A 21,202-nucleotide genomic window follows, 5' to 3' on the forward strand; every position below is an offset into this window, starting at 1 on the left:
CTCTTGGTGAAAGAAAACTTTGCACCGGCTTAGTTTTTCGAAATTCGAAAATTTTTTGTTTTTTTCCATAGAGTTAACACAGAGATGGCGGCCATTTTGAATTTCTAATGTCGGTAAATCTTGGGTAATTTGTTTCTGTAGTACCAAAATTTGCATGGTGACCCCCCTGTTTTTATTCTTGATTTTGGAAGAGAATGATTGAAAGATTCCTTGAGGAAAGTTAGAGCAAAAGTTTAAGTCTTTCACTTTCGAGGTGCATACTACCTTAACACAATTCACATTGGTTTATGCACAGTCCATCCACTGAGTGGAGGGACTGTGGTTTATGGCACAGCAATCTTTGATATCTCACTCATATAGTTAGCACTTTTCCTTCACAGCACGAATACAAAGACGCAGTCGTTGCCTGTGTCAGACACAAGTAACCTTTTAGGCACATCCGCGGTTATGGCAATACTCTCGGGGATTAGTAGACCATCTTCTTTTCTGTCGACGCGGGACTTGAATCTTCCACCGGAGTCAAATTTCTGGACGCGGGGACAATAGTCACTGACGTAAAGGTACCTGTCTGAGTCAAGGCAAACATCGAATGGGTACCAAAGCTGACCATCTTCTTGTCCCTTGATTCCGAATTTGTATAGGAACTGATCATCAGCATTAAATACCTGGATGCGGTGGTTCTCGAAATCTGCCACAAAAAGTATGCCTTGCTTATCTATGGCCATCCGCGAGGGGCCTTTAAATTCACCATGCTCTTCACCATATTTTCCGAAGGACTCGACGTACTTGCCTAGCTGTGTGTATTTCCTTATGCAGTGTTCCTCCTTGCTTGTGTCGCCCAGTACCTTGCCATCCCAGTCTGTCACGAAGACAGCTCCATCCAGCGGGCTGATGGCGATGCCTCTTGGGTACTTCAGCTCAGTCTCTCCGAAGCAACTGAGCCATTGCCCGTTCTCGTCACTGACTACAACCTGAGTATTCTTCGCGTCTGTCACGAAGTACCTGCCGTCCTTAGATACCGCAATGTCCATCGGTTGAAATTCATCCTGGATGTCATTATACTCAAACATTTTCTTCCAATTTCCATCGACGTCAAGAATTTGTATTCTTGTGTTTTTTGGATCGACGACCGCCACGTCGCCGTCGTTGGTCAATGTGAGACCAGCGGGGCCATTGAATTCACCAACATCATTCCCCTTCATTCCTAATAATTTTACCAAACCCTTGATGACGAGAATGTCAAAGGGGGACCCTGGGATTTCCTGATAGTCTACCAACACTATCACTTGATACACACCAGCATGCTTTCCGCATACAGTTACAGTGTGTGTGCAATCTCCGTTGTCAACGACATCAAGAGTTCGCTTTGCTCCGTCCGGTCTTCTCAATTTCACTGTCACCGGTCTTCGTGGAACGACGGGTCTTCCAAAGCGATCCGCCGTTGTAATGAGCAAATCCACACTTTCTCCTCTCAGCAGACGCCTGGGAATACCGTCAACGGTACACCTCTTTGCCAGCGCATCACCCCTCACAACTCCCATCATTCCACGCTCGGAGACTTTTTCGTAAGGAAGGAAGTCAACAGTGTCATTCTCAAGGTTTGGTTGGATTTCAAGGGCAACTAATTCTTCAAGGTGCCTCGTCATGCTGTGCTCTGTAGACACTATAACAGCAGGCGTTCTTTGGGATACCAGTGTTTCAATAAAACAGCATGTGTTAACAAGCTTTCCGTACGTTAACTGCAGATTATCAAAATCGCCTTTCAAGCATTCGGAGCGTGCACGATAGCCCGTTCTTAATTTTTCGACGACTTTCTGTTTTTCCTGTTCCAACTGAGTGCGGCAAGCCTTTTCTCGCGTTGTGACTTTCGCACCAGCTTCTGTGTATTGATCTTTCAACTTTTGCAAGTACGTTTCGACGAGACCGCATTTATTGCTTACCTCTTGTGCTTTGTCTCTCAATATCGCTATCATTTTGGTGAGTTTCTTACAACATTCTGCTGATACTTCCATAAGGCACCGGCAGCTGTGCTTCGGACTGGGGTGGTCAATTACTGTGCATTCCACACAGATGGGGATCTTACACTTGTCACAGTAGAACCTAAGCTCCTGTTTCTGATGGGTTTTGCAATAATCAGGTCTTTTATAAGTTGGAGAACCTTTCCCCTTCTCTGATTCGTAATTCTCCACTGAGAGAACGTGATGGTCCTTTAAACTCTCTAGTTTGTGGACCTTTCGACCACAGTCGTCGCAGAAATATTGAGGGCATTCTAAGCAGAATGTGGTTGCCGACGATTCCTCACAAAATTCGCATTTAGTTTCCTGCCCCTGCGAAACTTCCTGTTCCTCCTTCTGCACGATATCCAGGACTGAGTCCATGAAGAAGCCTTTGTAATATTTTTAACCTCGCGTTCGGAAAGCGAAAACTTTCACTGACAAACAGAGCACAGATGACATTCAATTTTCTGTTCAAGTTTCCCAAGGTATTGCTGACAAAAAGATTGACGGCATGGTAGCGTTTTTGAATCCACGAAAAGTTCCAGGCAGACCCAAAATGTAATGTCTCCACGATTTCGTTCAGTATTTCTCCAGGTGTCCTTTGGGGAGGCCATGCCAGTCTCAATGCATCTGCATTCGGACAGACCACTGGGACTTCCGCTCGTTGCCGTTATTAACTCGACTTGTGCACGTCATCTCGAATTCAGCGGTAATTTCTCGTTTCGGAACAATTACTCCATGTCACATGAATTTATATTACGATGGGAAAGTCGAATACGTATGCAAAAACGCCTACAGCAAATGTATTGGGCTGGGAGGGGGGTAACAAAGGAACCGCGTACAAACAAAGCACGGAAGTTTAGCTCAACATCTCTTTATCAAATAACAACACCACTTATAAAACCGAAACATATGCGAGTGCTTCAACAATGGACAATAAAATAACCACGCTCCTATTTTTTTCTTTCATGTATTTTTCTTTATACATTCCTTGTTCGATTGCAGTCGCCTTTGCTACTCACAGCTTTGGAAACATTTTGTCATACTGAGCATAATAAGTAATTGACAGTATATAGTGGATGAAGCCCCTTTGCTGTAGAGGACAATTGTCTGTCACGAGAACATTCGATTATAACAGGATTTCAATACCTGTAGACTTAGCCACTTCATGAAATTTAAGAGATAACATGAAAATTTCATGTATTATACAAACCGTTAATACAAGACTAATTGATCAAACAGGCATATCTGGATGGCGACCCCCATTTTTAAAATGGAGAGTCCCTTTTCTGTATATCATATTTAGAAATATTTAGGATAGCATGAAAGTAAGGCATAATATTCATAGGAATTATATCAGAGCACCGCACCCCGTCGGAACTTGAGCTGTGTAACTTATAACCACCAAATCTACATTGGGCTTGTGTGGTAATCTCAATAACAATTCAATAACAATAACATTCAATAACATCTACAAATGACGTTAATTTAAGGTAGAACGCACCTCGGGGACAGAAATTCGGGCCTTAAAGTTTTATCAATTCTCTTCTAAACTTTCTCTTGTGGGGACTCATTTTGAAGCTCTTGGCGAAAGAAGAGCTTTTACCGTCTTAGTTTTTAGAAGTCGAAAATTTTATTTTTTCCCAAAGAGTTAACACAGGGATGGCGGCCATTTTGAATTTCAAATATCGAGAAATCGCAAGTTGTTTGTCACTCTAGTACCAAAGTTTGCACGGTGACCCCTGATTTTTATTCTTGTTTCGGTAAGAGAATGGTTGAAAGTTTCACTGAGGAAAGTTTGAGCAAAAGTTCAAGTCTTTCACTTTCGAGGACTGGTGCATACTGCCTTAAAGTAGAATGCTCCTCGGGGACACGTATTCGGAATCTCAAACTTTGACAATACTTTTCTCGCCAACGGTTGTCAGGGTTTATTTTAAAGATCTTTGAGTATGGAAAGCTTTCACAATCTAAGTTTTATTGTAAACATCGATAATTAATTTCCCCGTCACAGAGTTAAGGCAGAGATGGTGGCAAATTTAATTTCAAATATCACTTAATATTGGAATTTTTTTTCTCTAGTTCCAAATTTTGCACGATGGCCCTGATTTGTATTCTTGGTCGAGACAGAATATTGTACAGGTTTAAAGTGTCCTTCTAAAAGGCTTACGAAGCTTTTGATGGTCGTAGGTTCTGGCAAACGTTTTGTTATTCTCTTCTGTTGAAATACAAAGAGTTTCCTTGCAAACAAAATATTTTAACTTACAAATGCATTATTATTGTTGAATACTAGCTTGATATCTCGACTAATCAAATCGTCAATAATATAAGGTTATTTACAAAATCCCGGGGTTTATGTCGCGCACGATGTAGGAAGACAGAAATCAATGTATTTTTGTAATATACTCCCTTCTCTGCTTTTAGTCGACTTGAAAAGCGTTCAGCGCTTTCGCTATGCGTGGAGAATGATTCATAACTCAACTCACGCACAGTGCAGTGCAGTGCAGGTAAAGAAATTGTAGTTTATCAGGATGACATAATGATGGTTAAATGTATCATTTTTGCATCATGTTTGTAAACTATTGCTATGTTCTCAGTATTTACATAAAATCTGTTTTGAATTCAAAGTCAAATAGCGTTCAATACCACCCAAAACTATTTGACTCAGCGTCCACTGATGCCGAAAATTTACTGTATGATGAAACTCCAAATGTTACTGACGTAAGCGTATAATCTTTATATATTATATATTATTATGTTGTGTCTGTATTGCCATTTTCCTATTGTTTGGAGTGTGCAAATATGAAGCCGTATTTAATCACGTTAGAATAAATATTTTTTACTGTTAACTGGAACGTTGGGAGCAACCAAGCGAATCAAACTCCTAAATCTTCTAAATGTGGAGTTATAGTCATAAAATGTTGTTTATTTCTAGTTTCAGTTATATTGTATTTTATTATAAACACAGTCTTATCAACAATGAACACACATATCGAAAATTTGCGGGCACATCAAGGGCGCCACCTGTCACTAAAGAGACGTGCTTTGCCGATAACGAATTTTACTACCACACGCAGGGACTGCAATTTTACACGTAGTACATATACAGCGTAAAGCAAACAAGGTCGACTTCTATCGATTTCGCCGCCAATTTTAGAGTGTCCCAAATAAAACTGTCGTCACTAAAACATGGATACGTGATGAAGAGGTTATTACACAAAGTCGACATCACGTCATATTATATTCGTGTGATGTGTCCGCATTTTGACTCGTTGCTGCGCAACTTGCATATACGGATACATCACATGATTATGATGCGTAATGGACCTAATTTCGTGTAGTAACCCAAAGAGTTGTATACGGCACTTTCCATACAGCCAATAAGCGCGTATGGGAGTATGACATGTGGGCCATTTGAGTGCCGCTGTGATAGGTGATGTATATTTCCGCGTTCAGACTTAGGCCCTCTGTATTTACCTATCATTTACTATAAGACGAGCGGTTGTAAGACAATTAACTCATGAAAATAATGTGCGTATTTTAAAACAACGTTGAGGACACAAACATTAAACGTTGAAACGTTGATTAGCACCGTATGCGTGATCTCAAAATATTATCCGAGATTCGAGGCAGTTGATACTGTCGGCCATCCCGATTCAACGTGGGTTTATGTGCTCTTATGTATATAGCTTCCTTAATACCTTTCTTAAACCAATTCGCTCTTGATCCAAGATTTTCAGATTTTCTAAAGTAAAATTATGACCTGGGGGAATCCTTGTAAATACGTTTTAACTTTATAAACCTCCGAAGTGACGCAGCACGGAAGCCTATGTTCTTTCACTCGCGCTTGAAAAGATCGTTCTGTTTCTCCGATATTAGTCCGTTTTGCATTCATTATCTGTACAGCTCTCACTTCGGATGTGATAAATCGGACCACAGGCGTCTTTCGATGGTGTAGGGGTCCTTCGGGGACACCAGTAGTTGCCTAATGGTGTTAAAGGGCTTAGCGTGTAACTGCACACCGTATGTACTGAAAGCGTAGTGCAATATTTCTGCTAGTTTTTGATGTATGGAGCCGTTACATGCACTGTGCGAGTTACCTGCTTACTTACCCAGGATGGGCAGAGCAGAGCATTATTGGTGTGGGTCTTTTCTTCCAACCTATCGTTGGGGTCGCTGCACACGGGATCTGCCCGGTGATGGATGGCTCTAAGTACGCATTTTATGAACAAGAGGGTGATTTGAGTTGAAGTGTAAATATTTGTCGTGTTGTAAATATTCGGTCGTTTCAACATCCAATAATATTAACGTTTTGTCGAGCTCCTCCTCGTTCACCGGTACACAGGTGAATAACACGTTAACGCCATACGATCGCATAATTTTCTTCATCCGGTCCAAGATGGCATGTTCTGATGTTATCACAAAACTGTTTGGAATTATTCACGTGATGGACAGAAGTGTCGACTAGTAATGCTAACACACCCGCTACGTACTTAGCACAATTATATGGAAAGGAACCAATGCAACTAACTATGGGAATAGAAATCAAACGAAAGTGCATGTAACGGTTCCATACATCAAAACTTAACAGAAATGTTTCAGCACACTTTCAGACATTATCGTGTGCAACTACACGCCATTACCCAACTACTGGTGTCCCCGAATGACCCCACATCATCGAAAGACGTCTGTGGTCCGATTTATCACATCCGATGTGAGAGTTGTAAAGATAATGAATGCAAAGTGGACTATATCGGAGAAACAGAACGATCTTTGCAAGCGTGAGTGAAAGAACATAGGCGTCCACGCTGCGTCACTTCTGAAGTTTCCACACATATTCACAAGAATTGCCCGGGTCATAATTTTCACGGTAGAAAATGTGAAAACTCGGATCGCGAGCCTGATTATTGGTTGAAGAGGGTATTAAGGAAGCTATATACAGAAGAGCACATAAACCCCAGTTGAACCGGGACGGACGGGTCAAAATGATAAATTCAAAGCATGAAGGGACATTTTTTCCCATGACTATTTTTACGCTTATAAGTGTGATTAATGTGATATATATTAAAATGATTAAGAAATGCGTGTGTGTAATGTTTATAAATATGAATTTATGAAAGAGTACCCCCTTTATGACAAACACACCATTCACTACACAATCCTTGTAAGAAAAATAAGGTGTTGAAATATTACGGGGGTAGTACTATATTATAGCCTAAACCAGGAACTATTTCCCCCAGGGCAGGTGGCCTTTTGTCAAACTTCAAGGGGGGGGTTAATGGTTTCCTGCCTCGAGGGTACGTAGTCCTTTGTTTGAGCTAAATTATTGTTATTACATGCCTCTGTTACATAGTTTTACTCCAATTTTGGATTAAAATGCAAATGAAAATCATATGCTTTTCTCCATAATCCAGGAAAATCCGTTGAAAAAATAACACGATTTTCATCACCGAACGGTGCATTGAGATATTTAAATCACTATTATGTAGTTTAATTGATCTTTTATGCATAATTTGGAAAAACAGTATTTCCTTTGTAAAACATGTACTTTGATATTTTTCTATCCTGAAGTTTTTTCAGTTGAAAATAGTATAGAAATAACGGACGACGCGCTGACCATTAACGTTTATTTGTGGGCAAGGGCTCGAGGGAAGCCAAAAATTAACGGGCGAGGCTTGCCGAGCCCGTTAATTTGGCTTTCCTCGAGCCCGCGCCCACAAATAAATTTTGAAGGTCAGCGCGGAGTCTGTTATTTCCATTATATTATCAGCGAACCCAAGAAAATCGTCAAAATTTCCGAAAATTTCAGGTTCGAACGACAACTGGGTCCCAGAAACTGAGCAATACGCGACGCACTGTCACGCGCGCTGTAAAAATTGGCAAATCCGGAGATGTTTTCAGAAAAAAGTATCTCAACTTGACCTACAAGTGCTCCGTTTTATTTTTTGATTGATTATGATTTACGTTTGAGCTGTAAAGTTACAATACTTGAGTGGTTAATCTTATTATTCATATTCACGGGCATATAAACAAACCATTACTGTGTATTTGTGGTCAGTCACGTGGTTCAGCTCGACCAATCAAGATGCGACGGGCAGGGCATGGTAATATTAATAACGTTTCATTTGCGGTCATATGATGACAATGCAGTCCGCCATGCCATGCATCAACAACTTACCATTGAATCCTATGGAGCTCGCAACGTTGGATATAAGAGATGTGTAGTAATGGATGTTGCATCATTTTAACAGACTTGATAAATACTTTAAACGAGTAAGACTGTAACAATAGAAAACAATTGCTTCTCGTATAATTACAATTCAGTTTGTCCGTTGTGACAATCACGACAAGATATACACATGCAGCAGAAGGTAGTTTTTCAGGTTTTCAGGCTTTTTTAAAACCTTGTGAATAAACAAGACATTACAAAATGAAACGGCTTACTTCAAAATTTATAAAATATTTGCAGCATCAAAAAACTTCTGCTCAAAGTAGAATACAAGATTTTAGAAAATCACGTATTTGCTTTGAATAATCAATATACACCCATTAGTTTTCCTGAAAAGGGCATCTTGTATAGTAAACGCGCGCGATTGGAACTAATTTTGGGAGAATTGGATCTTCATATTTTTCAAATTTATCAAAAGCGTTAGGTGCCCTATACCTGAATGTTCTGATATTACAAGTTACATATAACTTAAAAAGAAAAGCAAATGAGCTTACATTTGCAGATTAAACCGATATTACTTCACCATCCAATTATCCCAAATTGGTTCCAATCGTGTTAGTAATCTTCGACTTAAATAGTACACGCAACATTGGGTCTTTGTTTTCGAGTTTGTATGCCATGAACAACAGTCTATCTGACAGATGCACATTTTCGTATAATACTTATTCTTTGTGCAAACCTGTCTTAACTTACTTCATAAACCTTAGCACTTAGTTCTACGCGACAACTGTATGCTTGTGGGATTTTAAAATATTGTACTCATATCTTGCCTAAAGAATTAAATACATTGTTCATATACATTTCTTAAATATCTAGTTTTCCGAGATGACCAATCTGAGCACAAATTAGCCCACTTGTAGCTTGCCTTACCATGTTTCAGTAAAGAATCAGGAAATGGGGAAGTTATAAATTATCTGTTTTATAAAAGGTTCTATTCCGTTAGTATGTGAGCTTTCACTTTCTATATTTCGCGGGCGTACACGGCAGTTATTAATCCTTTCTTGCAAACGCCCTCTAGTTTTTGACAGGCGTAGTTCATTAGCAAATGGTCAAGACCATGCGATATGAGCTGTTAATAACGCATTCGCAAGTATAGATACTATTGCCGTTTAAAGTCTCTGTACAAAGTTTTGCAAGGTAGAAATAATTAGCCTTAGGGTGACAACCATCGTTCAGGTACTATGTCGATGCACACTTTGCAACGCACTTCAGGAGATAGCTTATAAAGCATGACAAGACTGCTGAAGAAAACGTACATCAGATCAAGTTTACGATTTTCCTGATGTCTCTGTAGACAATATGATTTTCTCAACTTTAAAACTTCTTTGTGGAGTACGTTTGTTTGCCATTTCCAACTCAAACTAATTATCTGTTTGGTGATTAAAATGTAGTAAAGATCATACACAGAAACAGCCTACGTTGAAATAGATTTGCCATTTCATATATCAAAAATAATTTTAAAATTGAACGTTAGACATTATTTTCTTTCTGCTGTTTGCAACTAAAAGGTCTTACTAAGCAATTAATTATCTCTCTGTACAAACATTTCAAGCAGGCTGCATTGTTATAGCGAAAGCGTAGAAACACTAACAACGAAAGTGTGCACATCACAAATGCTGAGAAGTTAATTGATGAAATACCGCTATGTTTTCTCGCCGGCATCAGTGAAACGTCAACTGCTGTTTGCAGCCCTAGGTAAAGTCGATTGAAAGGCTGCTGTAAGAAAATAACTGCATAGCAAACATACCAATTAGCACAGAACACTGCTATAACTGTGCATTTTACGTACCGTTTATGCTACAATGGGTGTAAACACGATTGGAACTAATTTGGGATAATTGGATGGTGAAGTAATGTCGGTATAATCTGTAAATGTAACCTCATCTCTTTTAAGTAACACACTTGTTTTTATGAGTAATTTGTAATATTGTAACATTCAGCTATATGGCACCTAACATTTTTGAGAAATTTGAAAAATATGAAGATCCAATTATCCCAAATTAGTTCCAAGCGTGTTTGCAGTGAAAAGCCGTGAAGAATTGTCTGTCAAAATTTAAAAAAATGACTAAGGATAATTGTAAACTTGCTTCAATAAAAGGAAACGTCATGTATGTGAGATTTCAAAATCTTTCTGTTGTTCCGCTCCCTGCCAATAATATTTTGACTTGCAGCATGTAAGTAATCATCTGTGGCAATGGATTCTTTTATTGGTCATTAATGTTTGCTTTCCAGCACTAGTATAAAGACACCACCGTTGCCCGAAGGAGATACGAGTAACTTTCTTGGCTCGTCCCGAATTATGGCAATACCTCAGGTATTTTCAGATCGTCGTCTTTGCTGTCGACGCGGGACATGAATCTTCGACTAAACTCACCGAACCAAGGCACAATAGTCACTGGCATAGAGGTACCTCTCTGAGTCGAGACAAACATCAAACGGATATAACAGCTGATCAACATTTTTTCCCTTGATTCCTTATTTTACAGGGACATCTCGACTACGACTAAGTTACGGTCAAGAACTTTCAGGTATCTCATGTCCCTCGGTAAGTGACCGATGTGCTTCATCGGCCTGACGGTCAGAATTTCCTTCGTAATTGTCATTTAAGTCATTGTCGCTAGGCACTGGTTTTAGAGGCAAGCGTTCAGAGCACTCTGGTGCGACAGGGCGGTCTCCCGAAGGAAGGTTATCTTCTTCTTGTTCAGCTGTCTCGAAAGGGCCACAAGGCTGATCAGCAGTGCTTTGAGCCTTTCGAACATTGTAGTAACGCTTTCTCCTGAAAAGAAAATAGTGAAGAGTTAAAGTCATACGGAAAGTCTTGTTTCCTTGCCCTAAGAAAGAAAGAGGCATTTTACCGAATACTTTTGTCGAAAATATTTATTCTCCTTTCAGAACATAGGAATCCCCAGGTATCGGAGTGAAGCTATTGAATGTAAACATTACTTTTGATTGGTCAATTTTATAGCAGTATAGAACTTTAACAAATGCCTATTGTTAAGAATATATATGAAATCATCTATGCGTACAGCTAATTGCATGACAGTTATACAACACTACTTGATATAGCTCAAAGAAATACAACCAGACGTGATCTGAAAATATTCCCTAATTTCGGATTACATTGCAGTTGTCTATAAACTGACACTTTTTCGATGACATTATTTGAACAAGTTTTGACTTCATTTATTTAGTAATGATCAACATCAACAGTAATTTGCATGAAAAGTTATAAATAAATAAATAAATAAATAAATACATAAAAGCACATATTAACAAGTTCACTACAATGCAAATTACCAATTATTTCACATGAAACTGCAATATGTTTTTTGAACGATAACCGAGGTGTTTTGTCACACTTGATACATACATTGATCTTTGATGTGTAGCTCTAATTGTAATTACTTTATTTTGATACGCATATAAACAGTCGATATGAAACTACTACATTTTTTTCACAACTGCCATGTAATTATATCATCACTTTACGTAGCACCTTTTATTGCCTTAGGTAAAGCCCTTCAAGTTCTATACGCCTATGTAATTAAAAATCATTAAATTTGCAAATTTCCAGTTAATTAATTTGAGAATGCAATTTGTCCATCATCACTTACTTTATCATTCCATCATCCATAAGCCTTATACATAGCGCTTATCTTATTTTAATTACGTTCTTCTTTATAAATATCACTTATTTGGATGGTTAATCAAATACGCTAGTTATAAATATTAGACCAACAATACTTATATTGCTTTGGCTTCTGTTACATAAGTGTATAATTATAGACCTATCATGCTTTACATGCAAAATGCCATGTGTTGTAAGTTCAAATCCGATCGAGAATTCGTTCCAGCTCTTTGAATCGCTTTTTCTCAGATGGTCACATGGCGCCACTTGAAACCAATCATCATTGACCTTAACACGACCTCATGGCTCGCTGCCTCTTTAATTTGCTCACGCCCGCGTCATAGCTGCGGCTGCTGGCGTTTTTCACTGTTTTTCCCCCGCCATACTTTACCAAAATCCACCAGAACGCTTGGGCTATCTCCACTTATCATGATTGTGGCGGACATGGATAAACGTGACGTAAAGATACACCACCACTATCTCGTAATTTTCACCTAGGAACGGCTTAACGTTGGATACACTGTCTATCTTTGGCATTAACGGGTTTGTCACTATGGTTTCTATTACATATGAAAGTATGAACCTCGAAGACTTAGTAAGTCCTTTAGGCCAATCTGGACTATTGAAAACTGCTTTGAGTAAGCTTGCACTCGAGTCGGACCAAAATCATACCTGTCCCGCAAAAAAAATATTTTCACGATGGCGGCCTCTACGGCTGCAGATTTCACCGAAGATGTCTGCTCATACCACTGGCAGTACTGATGACCCCTGTGATAAAGTAGAAAGTCTTTTGGCCGTGGTTCTACTGTGTTCTGTGATAAGGAGGACGAGATATCTTCAACAGGCTCTGGATTCTCCTCCGAAAGCTCTGTCGCCGTATGACTCCGAGCCAGCAAGCCATGGTACCAACAACCCGAAATGTTCTAAACCTGATCGTAAGGATCTAGATTCTTTGAGCTACCTCACAAATGGTCAGAAACACTTAGGGAGCATTCGTTTTTTACGGGGGGGGGTGGAATTTGAGCGACAAATGAAATGTAAAAAGCGACCCCCTCCAATCAAATTTCTAAAATTTGACCCCCTCAATTCATCAATTGTAAAATGTGACCCCCCCCCCCCCATGAACAAAAATCATCAGATTTGATTCATTAACCCTTCGCATCCTGTGGCCCCGGGCTGAAAAAGTTTCCTCACATACTAGAGAATCAACATTTTTGGTGTAATGCCAAAATCAAATTTGTTGCACACACATGAACTTGTAATCGCTGTAGTCTAATCAAGTACATCAATATCAATAATCAAGAGTACATAAATACACAGATTTACCTAGTTTTATATTGGAAAAAAATATCATAGTTTCCTCATAGAAAAGATAGTGAATCAACATTTCGGTGAAATTCCAAAATCAAATTTCATGCACAAACATCCACTTGTAACCACCCTAGTCTAATAAAGTACATTAATATCAATAATCAGGCGTACATAAATACACAGATTTAACTAGTTTTGTAATGGAAAAAAAAATATTCATAGTTTCCTCTGACAAGATAAGGAATTAACAATTCGGTGAAATTCCAAAATCAAATTCTTGCTCACACATGCACTGGTAACTACCCTAGTCTGATCAAGTACATTCATATCAATAATCAAGAGTCTATAAATACACAGATTTAGCTAGTTTTGTATTTAAAAGTAATTACTCATAGCTTCTCATAGATTATGTATGGAGGACCTGTGTATTTTCTATTTTGCTCTGGGAGTTCTTGTGTGTTATCACTGTATACCTAGGGAGTCCAAGACGGGAACTTTCCAGAGAGTGTTTTACGTTGCATGCTGCACTGGCACTGGAAGGTTTGAGTGTCAGCGTGTGCTTTTAAGTCAGATATTTCTCTATTTTGAGTTTTACTCAAGTCAACAGATATGTAAAGAAACCGGTGAGTGGCAGAGATCGAAGTTTATGCGGATCAGACTGTTTATTTAAACCCTACGCCATCCTCTACTTTAGTCGATCGAACGAACATTGCTCACACCAGTGAAAGCCGTGCCGTATATTTGCAATATAAGCACTGCACGCTAAGATGATAGTATCAACACAAGTTGAAAGCTGATCTTTCTGCAGCAAATTGTGTGTTAACTCTGAACTTTATTCCGTTTATGAGTTCAGTCAGATGTCTGAGATTGTCATGAGATCGAACATTTTTTGTGATTGTTCCACTGAACTTTGTCGATGCTCGGAGTTTGCAGACTTCAGATTAGTTTGGCATGTCCCGACCGGAAGTAAAGAAAGATCTAAGATGGCTGCGTCCGTGGTAGCTGAACTGGACGCTGCTTAGCAGTGAATTGCGTGTGTTGTCGCCAACTTTCATGTGCAGACATTACACCGGACTTACAATTGTGCTCATCATCGAACATTAGTTAAAGTCGCGTGTGAACTATTTGTGTTTCGAGCCGCGTGGATCAAGTCTGAGGTACCTCTGCGGTAACGTTAAGTTTCCATAGAAATTGTTAAGCATTTAGAAAGGGTTTGAACAGAGTTTTTGTTCTGAAAGTGTGTTCGACTCCTGCCGTCGGGAGGTCGATCAGTACGGTTATTGTTACCATGGAGTAATATTTATAGTTTTGATGTACGGTTTTACTATTTTATATGTAGACTCTGATATTTGACACAATATAGTAATATACAGAAGTTGTTTGTTACATTATATGACTTTGTGTTAAGTTCCTCATTTCATGCCCCATGCTCTGTAGCCCTGCGTACAGGTCTGTGCATGTGTGTTCCCAGCATTATATGGCCTCTACCACAGCCCTGCAATGGTCTATGAAGAGAACTGAGGTCTCTGCGGCCTGGATCTGGACCGCAATGAAGACTAAACGGTCTTTTTGGCCGAAATTCTGCTCTATTGGGGCAAAATCCTTTCCCTGCCTACCTTTACCTCCTAACCAATCCCAGAAAAGATGCGATTGACTTCTCCTATCGTCCAAAACCGCTCACTTTGTGAAACATACCATACTCGACAAGTTGTTTACCCATGGAGATCCCCATTTGAATCTCGCTGCAGAGACCCCAGTTATCTCCACGACGTCACCATTACAGGGCTGTGGTGGAGGCCGTATAACGCCAGGAACACACAGACCTATACTCAGGGCTACATGCTCTGTTGCTGCTCTAGAGAGGTTAATGCCAGTCTCCTGGCCCTGCTAGAGAAATAAATTTGGCTGAGCTTTGGTCGGTTATTATTCTGCCGTCTCGAAACATCGGTTACACAAGCAATTCATTTCGGTGAAATTCCAAAGTCAATTTTGTTTTCCATAACTCAATACAAACCTTTGTAAAATTTGACCCCCCCTTCAATCATTGATTGTAAAATTTGACCCCCTAAAAAGCGGTTTTGTCAAAGTCAACCCCCTCCCTGATTTCCACCGACCCCCTTCCTATAAAAATGACTGCTCCCTTAGACATAGTCGACTTCGTTCCTGGATCTATCATTACGGAAGTGGAGGAGCATGTGCCGTCTGCCTGCGAACATGGCAGCAAACTAGTACTTGAGTCAACCAAAACTGTTACACCGCAGCAATGCGCAGCTGCTATACTGCCAGCATTTTATATGAACTGACTCAACTGAGCCATATGAACAATTATGTTCTTCACCGACAATAAAAGAAGTCTGATACATTTGTTTATGAAAAGTTATACCATCGCTATACACCGGCTATTTGTCGAATTCTTACCTTTTTCTTATGACAATAATTATAATCGCAATAGCCGCCAGCGGAAGTACAACCAGTACAGCCAAAGCAGTTGCTGAAATAAGATAAAATAAAGTTAGAAGACAACACTGTGGCACACTTTTTCCTCAGAACAACTGTAATAAAGATTCAGTTTTCTTCTTAAAATACTTTTATAGAACAACATCAACGACGCAAACGATAATCATTGTCGTGACCATGGCAACTATAATCAATTACTTTTTTAACCATAGGAACGGGAGCAACTAGAAAAACAGAAAATCTGAACAATAAGAAAATTGTAGGAAAGACAGCAATACTTATTACGGCGGCAGCAACAACAAAAACTGAACGAAATATTTCATATATATATATATATATATATATATATATATATATATATATATATATATATGCAAGTTATAAGTTACAAAGTAAGTAATTTTAGCTGACTGCAAACGTTCATACAGCGCCACCTGTGGCGGGCGTCAAGAGGTCATCCGTCAGGCTGGTCCTCTTTCGCCCCACACAGTCCTCGAGTGCTATTTCTGCCGCTCTCCTCATTAAAGCTTGCAACGACAATAATAATAAGATAATGTCTTACTCGTAGGTTGAGGCTGGTGCGGTGGGGTGTCCGGAGGCTTAGGAGCAAAGAATGGCGGTAGACGTCTGCAGCGGGTGCAGCTGATAAAACTTGAGTTCACCTTTTTGGGGGATGATGATAAGCAGTACATGTTTCGTAAGGTGACCTGAAGATTGGAGTGTATTGTATTTCATGACAAAGTTAATGTCGGTTGCGACAGGTTCAATTAGGAATGTACAGTCTTGTCTCTAATGGTCTGAGGTGAAATGTTAGAATAGCAAATCATGTGCACATGTCTTATGCACGTGTCATATGTGACGTATCCAGAATTACGTATTATGATGATGGAAACTGTACATATTTCGTGCTCGTAGTTAGGGAATACGAGTTGAGATACCTGACTGGATCGTAATGGTTTCAGTAACTAAAGCTAACACACAAAGATGTTGAGAGTAGCACCACATAGGTCTTATTACGAGATGCATTCTGTCTACAGTGTACACTGTCTACAGCATTTCTAAACCTACATAACTACAACGTTATCATCATTATAGAATGGTCATCACATGGAAATTTCCGTCTGTCTTTGATTACTTCTAAAGATTAACAAGATCACACCATGGAATATACCGTTCTCGATTATTCTCATTAATTTTTTACCAAAAAATAATTCAAAGTATGACGCTATCTCCTATCGCCTTCCCGTACGATCTTACACCAACCTTCACACGCCTTAGTCACGTGATGGACACTTAGAGATAAAAATGTTTACAAGGGAGGGCGTTACATATACACTGGTAAAAGACGTTTACGTCGTAAGTCATGGCAAACAAAAGGATATCGTTAGTGTGCTATATATGTTCTATTCTCTACATTTGTGAAAGTTTTGGGCTAATGTGCAGCGGTGAATAAGCTGTTATCCAATTGGGTAGCTGAATCTTACCAATGTAATTGAAACAATGCAAATAGACAACCTAAGTCGCTGTGAAAGTGACAAAGGACCAATCAGAGAAACAGCTTATTCAACGCTGCACGTCAGCAGTAAGTTTTATAATGATTCGTTGGGAAGTCTTCAGTATTACATGTCTGTTTTAGAGAAAGTGCATTCTTTTACGTCACCAGAAAGCTTTTTAAACACTCTATAGTGTCAATTACGTCACTAAAGTGCATATGTAGTTATAGGAGTCTGTGTAAAGAATTGTGCATTAAATAACAAAGGGCACTACTTTTCGTAACGAAATTGGATGTAAAAATACTTTTATGGACTATTTTATTATTAAGATAGGATGCGAATTCGGGGCAGAAATTCGGACTCTCAAGTTTCTACAATACGTTTTTTGAGATACCGCTTGTAGGAGTTCCTTGTGAAGCTCATGAAGTAAAAAAGTAAGTACTCTCTTTTACATTCTTGAAAATCTATAACAAATAATTGCCCCATAGAGTTAATACAAGAATGGCGGCAATTTTGCATTTCAAATGTCGGTAAATTTTAGGTAATTTGTTCAAGCAAAGCTTTATGTGCTTCAATTACTACCTATTTATAAACTAGAGATGACCTGATTGTGGTATAATGGGTACCTCATTATATTACCTTATTCATCAAACAAACCAAATCATAAAATAAAATACTGATAACCGAAAAGCAATAAAATCGTAGGTGTCAATTCTGATATATAAGAAGTGGCAATATCAATAATTTGGATTTGTCGGAAATATATCAAAAACGTGTCATGGATATGACATAAAATCAATATACTCTTCAACCCAAATCCCTCTAGCTTCTAAAGTAGGAAGCATTGCATCATATCCCAGATGTGTCCAGATATATAGTAACTTTATTATTGAATTATGTACACAGTTACAAATGATTTTAGTAGACCTCGCCGATACTATCTGTGTACACACACATTGTTTGCATTAAACAAATAGCGTGTTAACTGACACAAATAAGAGGAAGTCTGAAATTACACTTGAAAATTTTAAGCGTTTATACGAACAGTTTGAAATCTCGTTTTAGGCGAAAAGAACTTGTTACGAGTAGCTTGGGCCGCTTGGAATCTTTTCAGTTTCATTCACGTCATTCGTTTCACTTGTACTTACTGTACTTCTTTTTCAGTGCTCTGTGAGAAATATTTAGATTAATGTTGCGTGCATATGGTGGTATTTATTTGAAACTTCTATTTTTTACTTTCGAGGTGTCCAGATTATTTCTCATGTGTACCCACTGCAGGCGAATGAAAGGTGTCTCTTTTGTGACACTTTCTGTTGTTTGTAAAAGATGACACATCTTGGATTTCATGCACATAATGTATGTATACAGACACCGTTGTCTGACGGGTCCAGTGATATATGCTGTAAGAGGATTTAATTGTTCGTGCTTCATAATAACTGTTTCATTTTGCTAACTTTTCCTTTTCTGCCCAATCATTATTATCATGATTTTGATAATGACCATGATTACAAACATTGTGAAATGAGGATTTGATCATCATTTTAATGGTATATTACAGAAACTGTGAAGTTACAGTGATATTTTATAAATGAGAAGGTTATTTCTTCAAATAGTGTTGACAATAATTGTATAGTATTCGTCACATTAACAAATGAGTGGACCTCCAAAGTAGGTCGACTACCTATTAAAATGATTACAATCTCTCCGTCTCTATTGAAAGTTTAGTTGCTTTTGTGTGAGTAATTTTTATCATTGGCCGCCACAAAACGGCTGCACTTCTTTCTGCCCCCTAAACACTGACCTGGCCCGTTGACTGTACAATGGTTGTTTATTTACCAATACCTGCAGCTACTATTCAACGTCTACCATTTAGGTTAGTGTGCTGCCCCGGTTTTAGGAAGATTTGTGCACAATAGCGCCTGTGAAATATTCTATTTACGTGACCAAAACACCGCAAACTGGTATAATTTACAGGATTATCTCCGATTTTTTGATGGACATTCACATGAATGAGTATAACGTATCGGCTGTAAGAATGATGTTACTGTGACCGCATTTATCGTGTCGACTCCATGTCCCATATAAATAGGTGGTGCACAAAGGTTAACTTGGGCTAACGAATGCCGGGGTGTAAATATATGATAAAAAGCTGATATATTTTAAGCACTGGCGTAACGTCACCGGAAACATGAATATTTAAAATCAATAGAAACAGTGTCTGGTAAACCAGTTTGCAGTATTTTGCACACGGCACATTACAACGGTCAGTGACTCGAATGGAAGCTGTACGTACGTGCAAGTCAGGTCACAATATGGCGGTTTCATATAGTGCAGGCACTTCAAAAGGCTTGTCGCTCTGATTGCTCCCATGAAACAGTTGTTCTTGTTGTCCTCTACAGTTCAGAATATTCTCATAACCAGTGTTCACCGCTTTGGGGTTTATAGTGAGCGGTCTTAGCATATCAAGTATTCAAAAATTGATTCATTCGTCATTCCATGGAGTTAGTTTCGCTTCTATATCTTCGGTCATACACAGGCACGTAACAGGATCGTAACGAGCAAAGTGCTGACTTGGCAATGCTTCTTCAACTGCCTTAAATGGAATTCATATTCACGATGACGTCGTACAAACTTGTATTTGACAATCATCGAGTAGTTGTACCGGTTAAGAATAGTTCAGAACGTCTGACTGCATACATTGTCCCGAAGGCAACGCCCTTCGTGTACGTTTTTCAATGCACAAAGAGGTCATGGCAGGGTCATCGCTCACAAACAACCTCGCATTGATGCTCAATTGTTTGCTTTAAGGCGGCAAAACAAGGATTACTGTGGGTCCCCCGGTTGAAAAACAGGGCCATTGAGAGGGAATAGGGGGCCGGATAGTTTTTAAAGGGTAAGTTGAAGTATCAAGCAATGCTACAGAGAGAAATAAGTTGGTTAGCTGGCCGAGATTTGAGATTACTATATTAGCTTTTACTTTATGAAAACTTTAAAGAGTACCAAGATGGGACATGAGGGTGAAAATATGGCGGCCAGCTAAGCTTACACAGAATGTTATTCACAAAATACCGGGATTTACGTTCGAAATCATCGTACAGTCGAGGTTCTGTCTAACAAGGGTAGAGTCGAGTATAATAGCGAAGCGTACGATTAACAAGGACATAATTCTTGTATTATGTCCGATTCGGGAATATTATATATTATTGCCTAAAAACATGGGTTTAGGTGCCCGAGAGTAGGGGACAATTTGCCCGACGCCAGGAGGGCAAATTGTCTCCTGCTGTGAGGGCACCTAAACCCATGTATTCAGGCAATAATATTTTTATTACATGCCTCTTCACAGTTAATGCTATATGACATTTAGTTACACGCAGGACATTTTCAAACAATTTCACCATCATCGACCTGCATCAGACAGATTTTAACGAGAGTCAAAATAGCAGTGTGCGCATGGATATTTTACATCCAGCGTTTAGCGTCTACTTTGACGTCGAAAACATCGAAAGGCTTCACTGGCCCGGGTAACCATGGAAACCGGTCAGTACATGGTTCACCGGCCCGCTAACATCCCGGATGTTCCTATTCAAATCAACACACTGATTTGCATTCACATCGAGGCATGTAATAAACGTCCTTTCGGCACTTTTTCTTGGCCCGCGGCCGTTTTGGCTTGTGACCCAAGAATGGATCTTTAAACAAGGTGATTGTAAGCGTTTGAAATTCATTCTGGCAAAAACCGACCACCTCGATGATCTGACCTCAGTACGTTTTTCTGTACAGTGAAATGGGCATGTGTGTGGTCACGGTAGATTTTCCCTTACCTGAGTGCCGACACGCTAATCACTCAAACCTTTCAGACCAACTTCATTTTAGGGATTTTGAAATCATGACGCCAAAGTGAGAATAATGCAAAAGCCAACACTCCCTTAGAGTCAAGTCGGGTTTAGTTTAAAGATGCGCTATTCCTATGCAAACGCTCAATCGCTTCATGATTGTAGCGCTGATGATTTTTATAAACTTTATCTGTCAACTAACTAAAATATAAACACAGCTTTCAAAGGATAACTACATGCAAGGGTTAAAATCACAT

At 39.2% G+C, this 21,202-nt stretch overlaps 2 protein-coding genes across 2 annotated transcripts; both read right to left on the reverse strand.

Moving 5' to 3' along the window:
• Nucleotides 1–374: 374 nt before the first annotated feature.
• Nucleotides 375–2,378, reverse strand: LOC139128810 (E3 ubiquitin-protein ligase TRIM71-like). Its single transcript, XM_070694519.1, has one exon. The coding sequence runs from the start codon at nucleotides 2,376–2,378 to the stop codon at nucleotides 375–377; it is 2,004 nt and encodes a 667-aa protein (XP_070550620.1).
• A 6,868-nt stretch (nucleotides 2,379–9,246) lies between these two features.
• LOC139128806 (uncharacterized) lies at nucleotides 9,247–19,825 on the reverse strand. The gene is made up of 4 exons (XM_070694514.1): nucleotides 19,406–19,825; nucleotides 16,182–16,326; nucleotides 15,581–15,653; nucleotides 9,247–10,999 (listed from the first exon to the last, which is right to left on the reverse strand). Exons 2-4 carry the CDS (start codon nucleotides 16,309–16,311, stop codon nucleotides 10,738–10,740), a joined length of 465 nt encoding a protein of 154 aa, XP_070550615.1. The 5' UTR covers nucleotides 16,312–16,326; nucleotides 19,406–19,825; the 3' UTR covers nucleotides 9,247–10,737.
• Between the last annotated feature and the right edge of the window lie 1,377 nt (nucleotides 19,826–21,202).

This window comes from Ptychodera flava, unplaced genomic scaffold (genome assembly GCF_041260155.1).
Source record: "Ptychodera flava strain L36383 unplaced genomic scaffold, AS_Pfla_20210202 Scaffold_71__1_contigs__length_606264_pilon, whole genome shotgun sequence".
In the NCBI taxonomy this organism is placed as follows: Eukaryota; Metazoa; Hemichordata; class Enteropneusta; family Ptychoderidae; genus Ptychodera; species Ptychodera flava.

Excerpts from the sequence above, each read along its gene's own strand:
- LOC139128810 (XM_070694519.1), bottom strand. The coding sequence starts at position 2,378 with ATGGACTCAGTCCTGGATATCGTGCAGAAGGAGGAACAGGAAGTTTCG.
- LOC139128806 (XM_070694514.1), bottom strand. The coding sequence starts at position 16,311 with ATGTACTGCTTATCATCATCCCCCAAAAAGGTGAACTCAAGTTTTATC. Across the intron at positions 15,654-16,181 it reads GCACCAGCCTCAACCTACGA|CAACTGCTTTGGCTGTACTG; the intron begins GTAAGACATTAT and ends ATCTTATTTCAG. Across the intron at positions 11,000-15,580 it reads ATTATTGTCATAAGAAAAAG|GAGAAAGCGTTACTACAATG; the intron begins GTAAGAATTCGA and ends TTTTCTTTTCAG.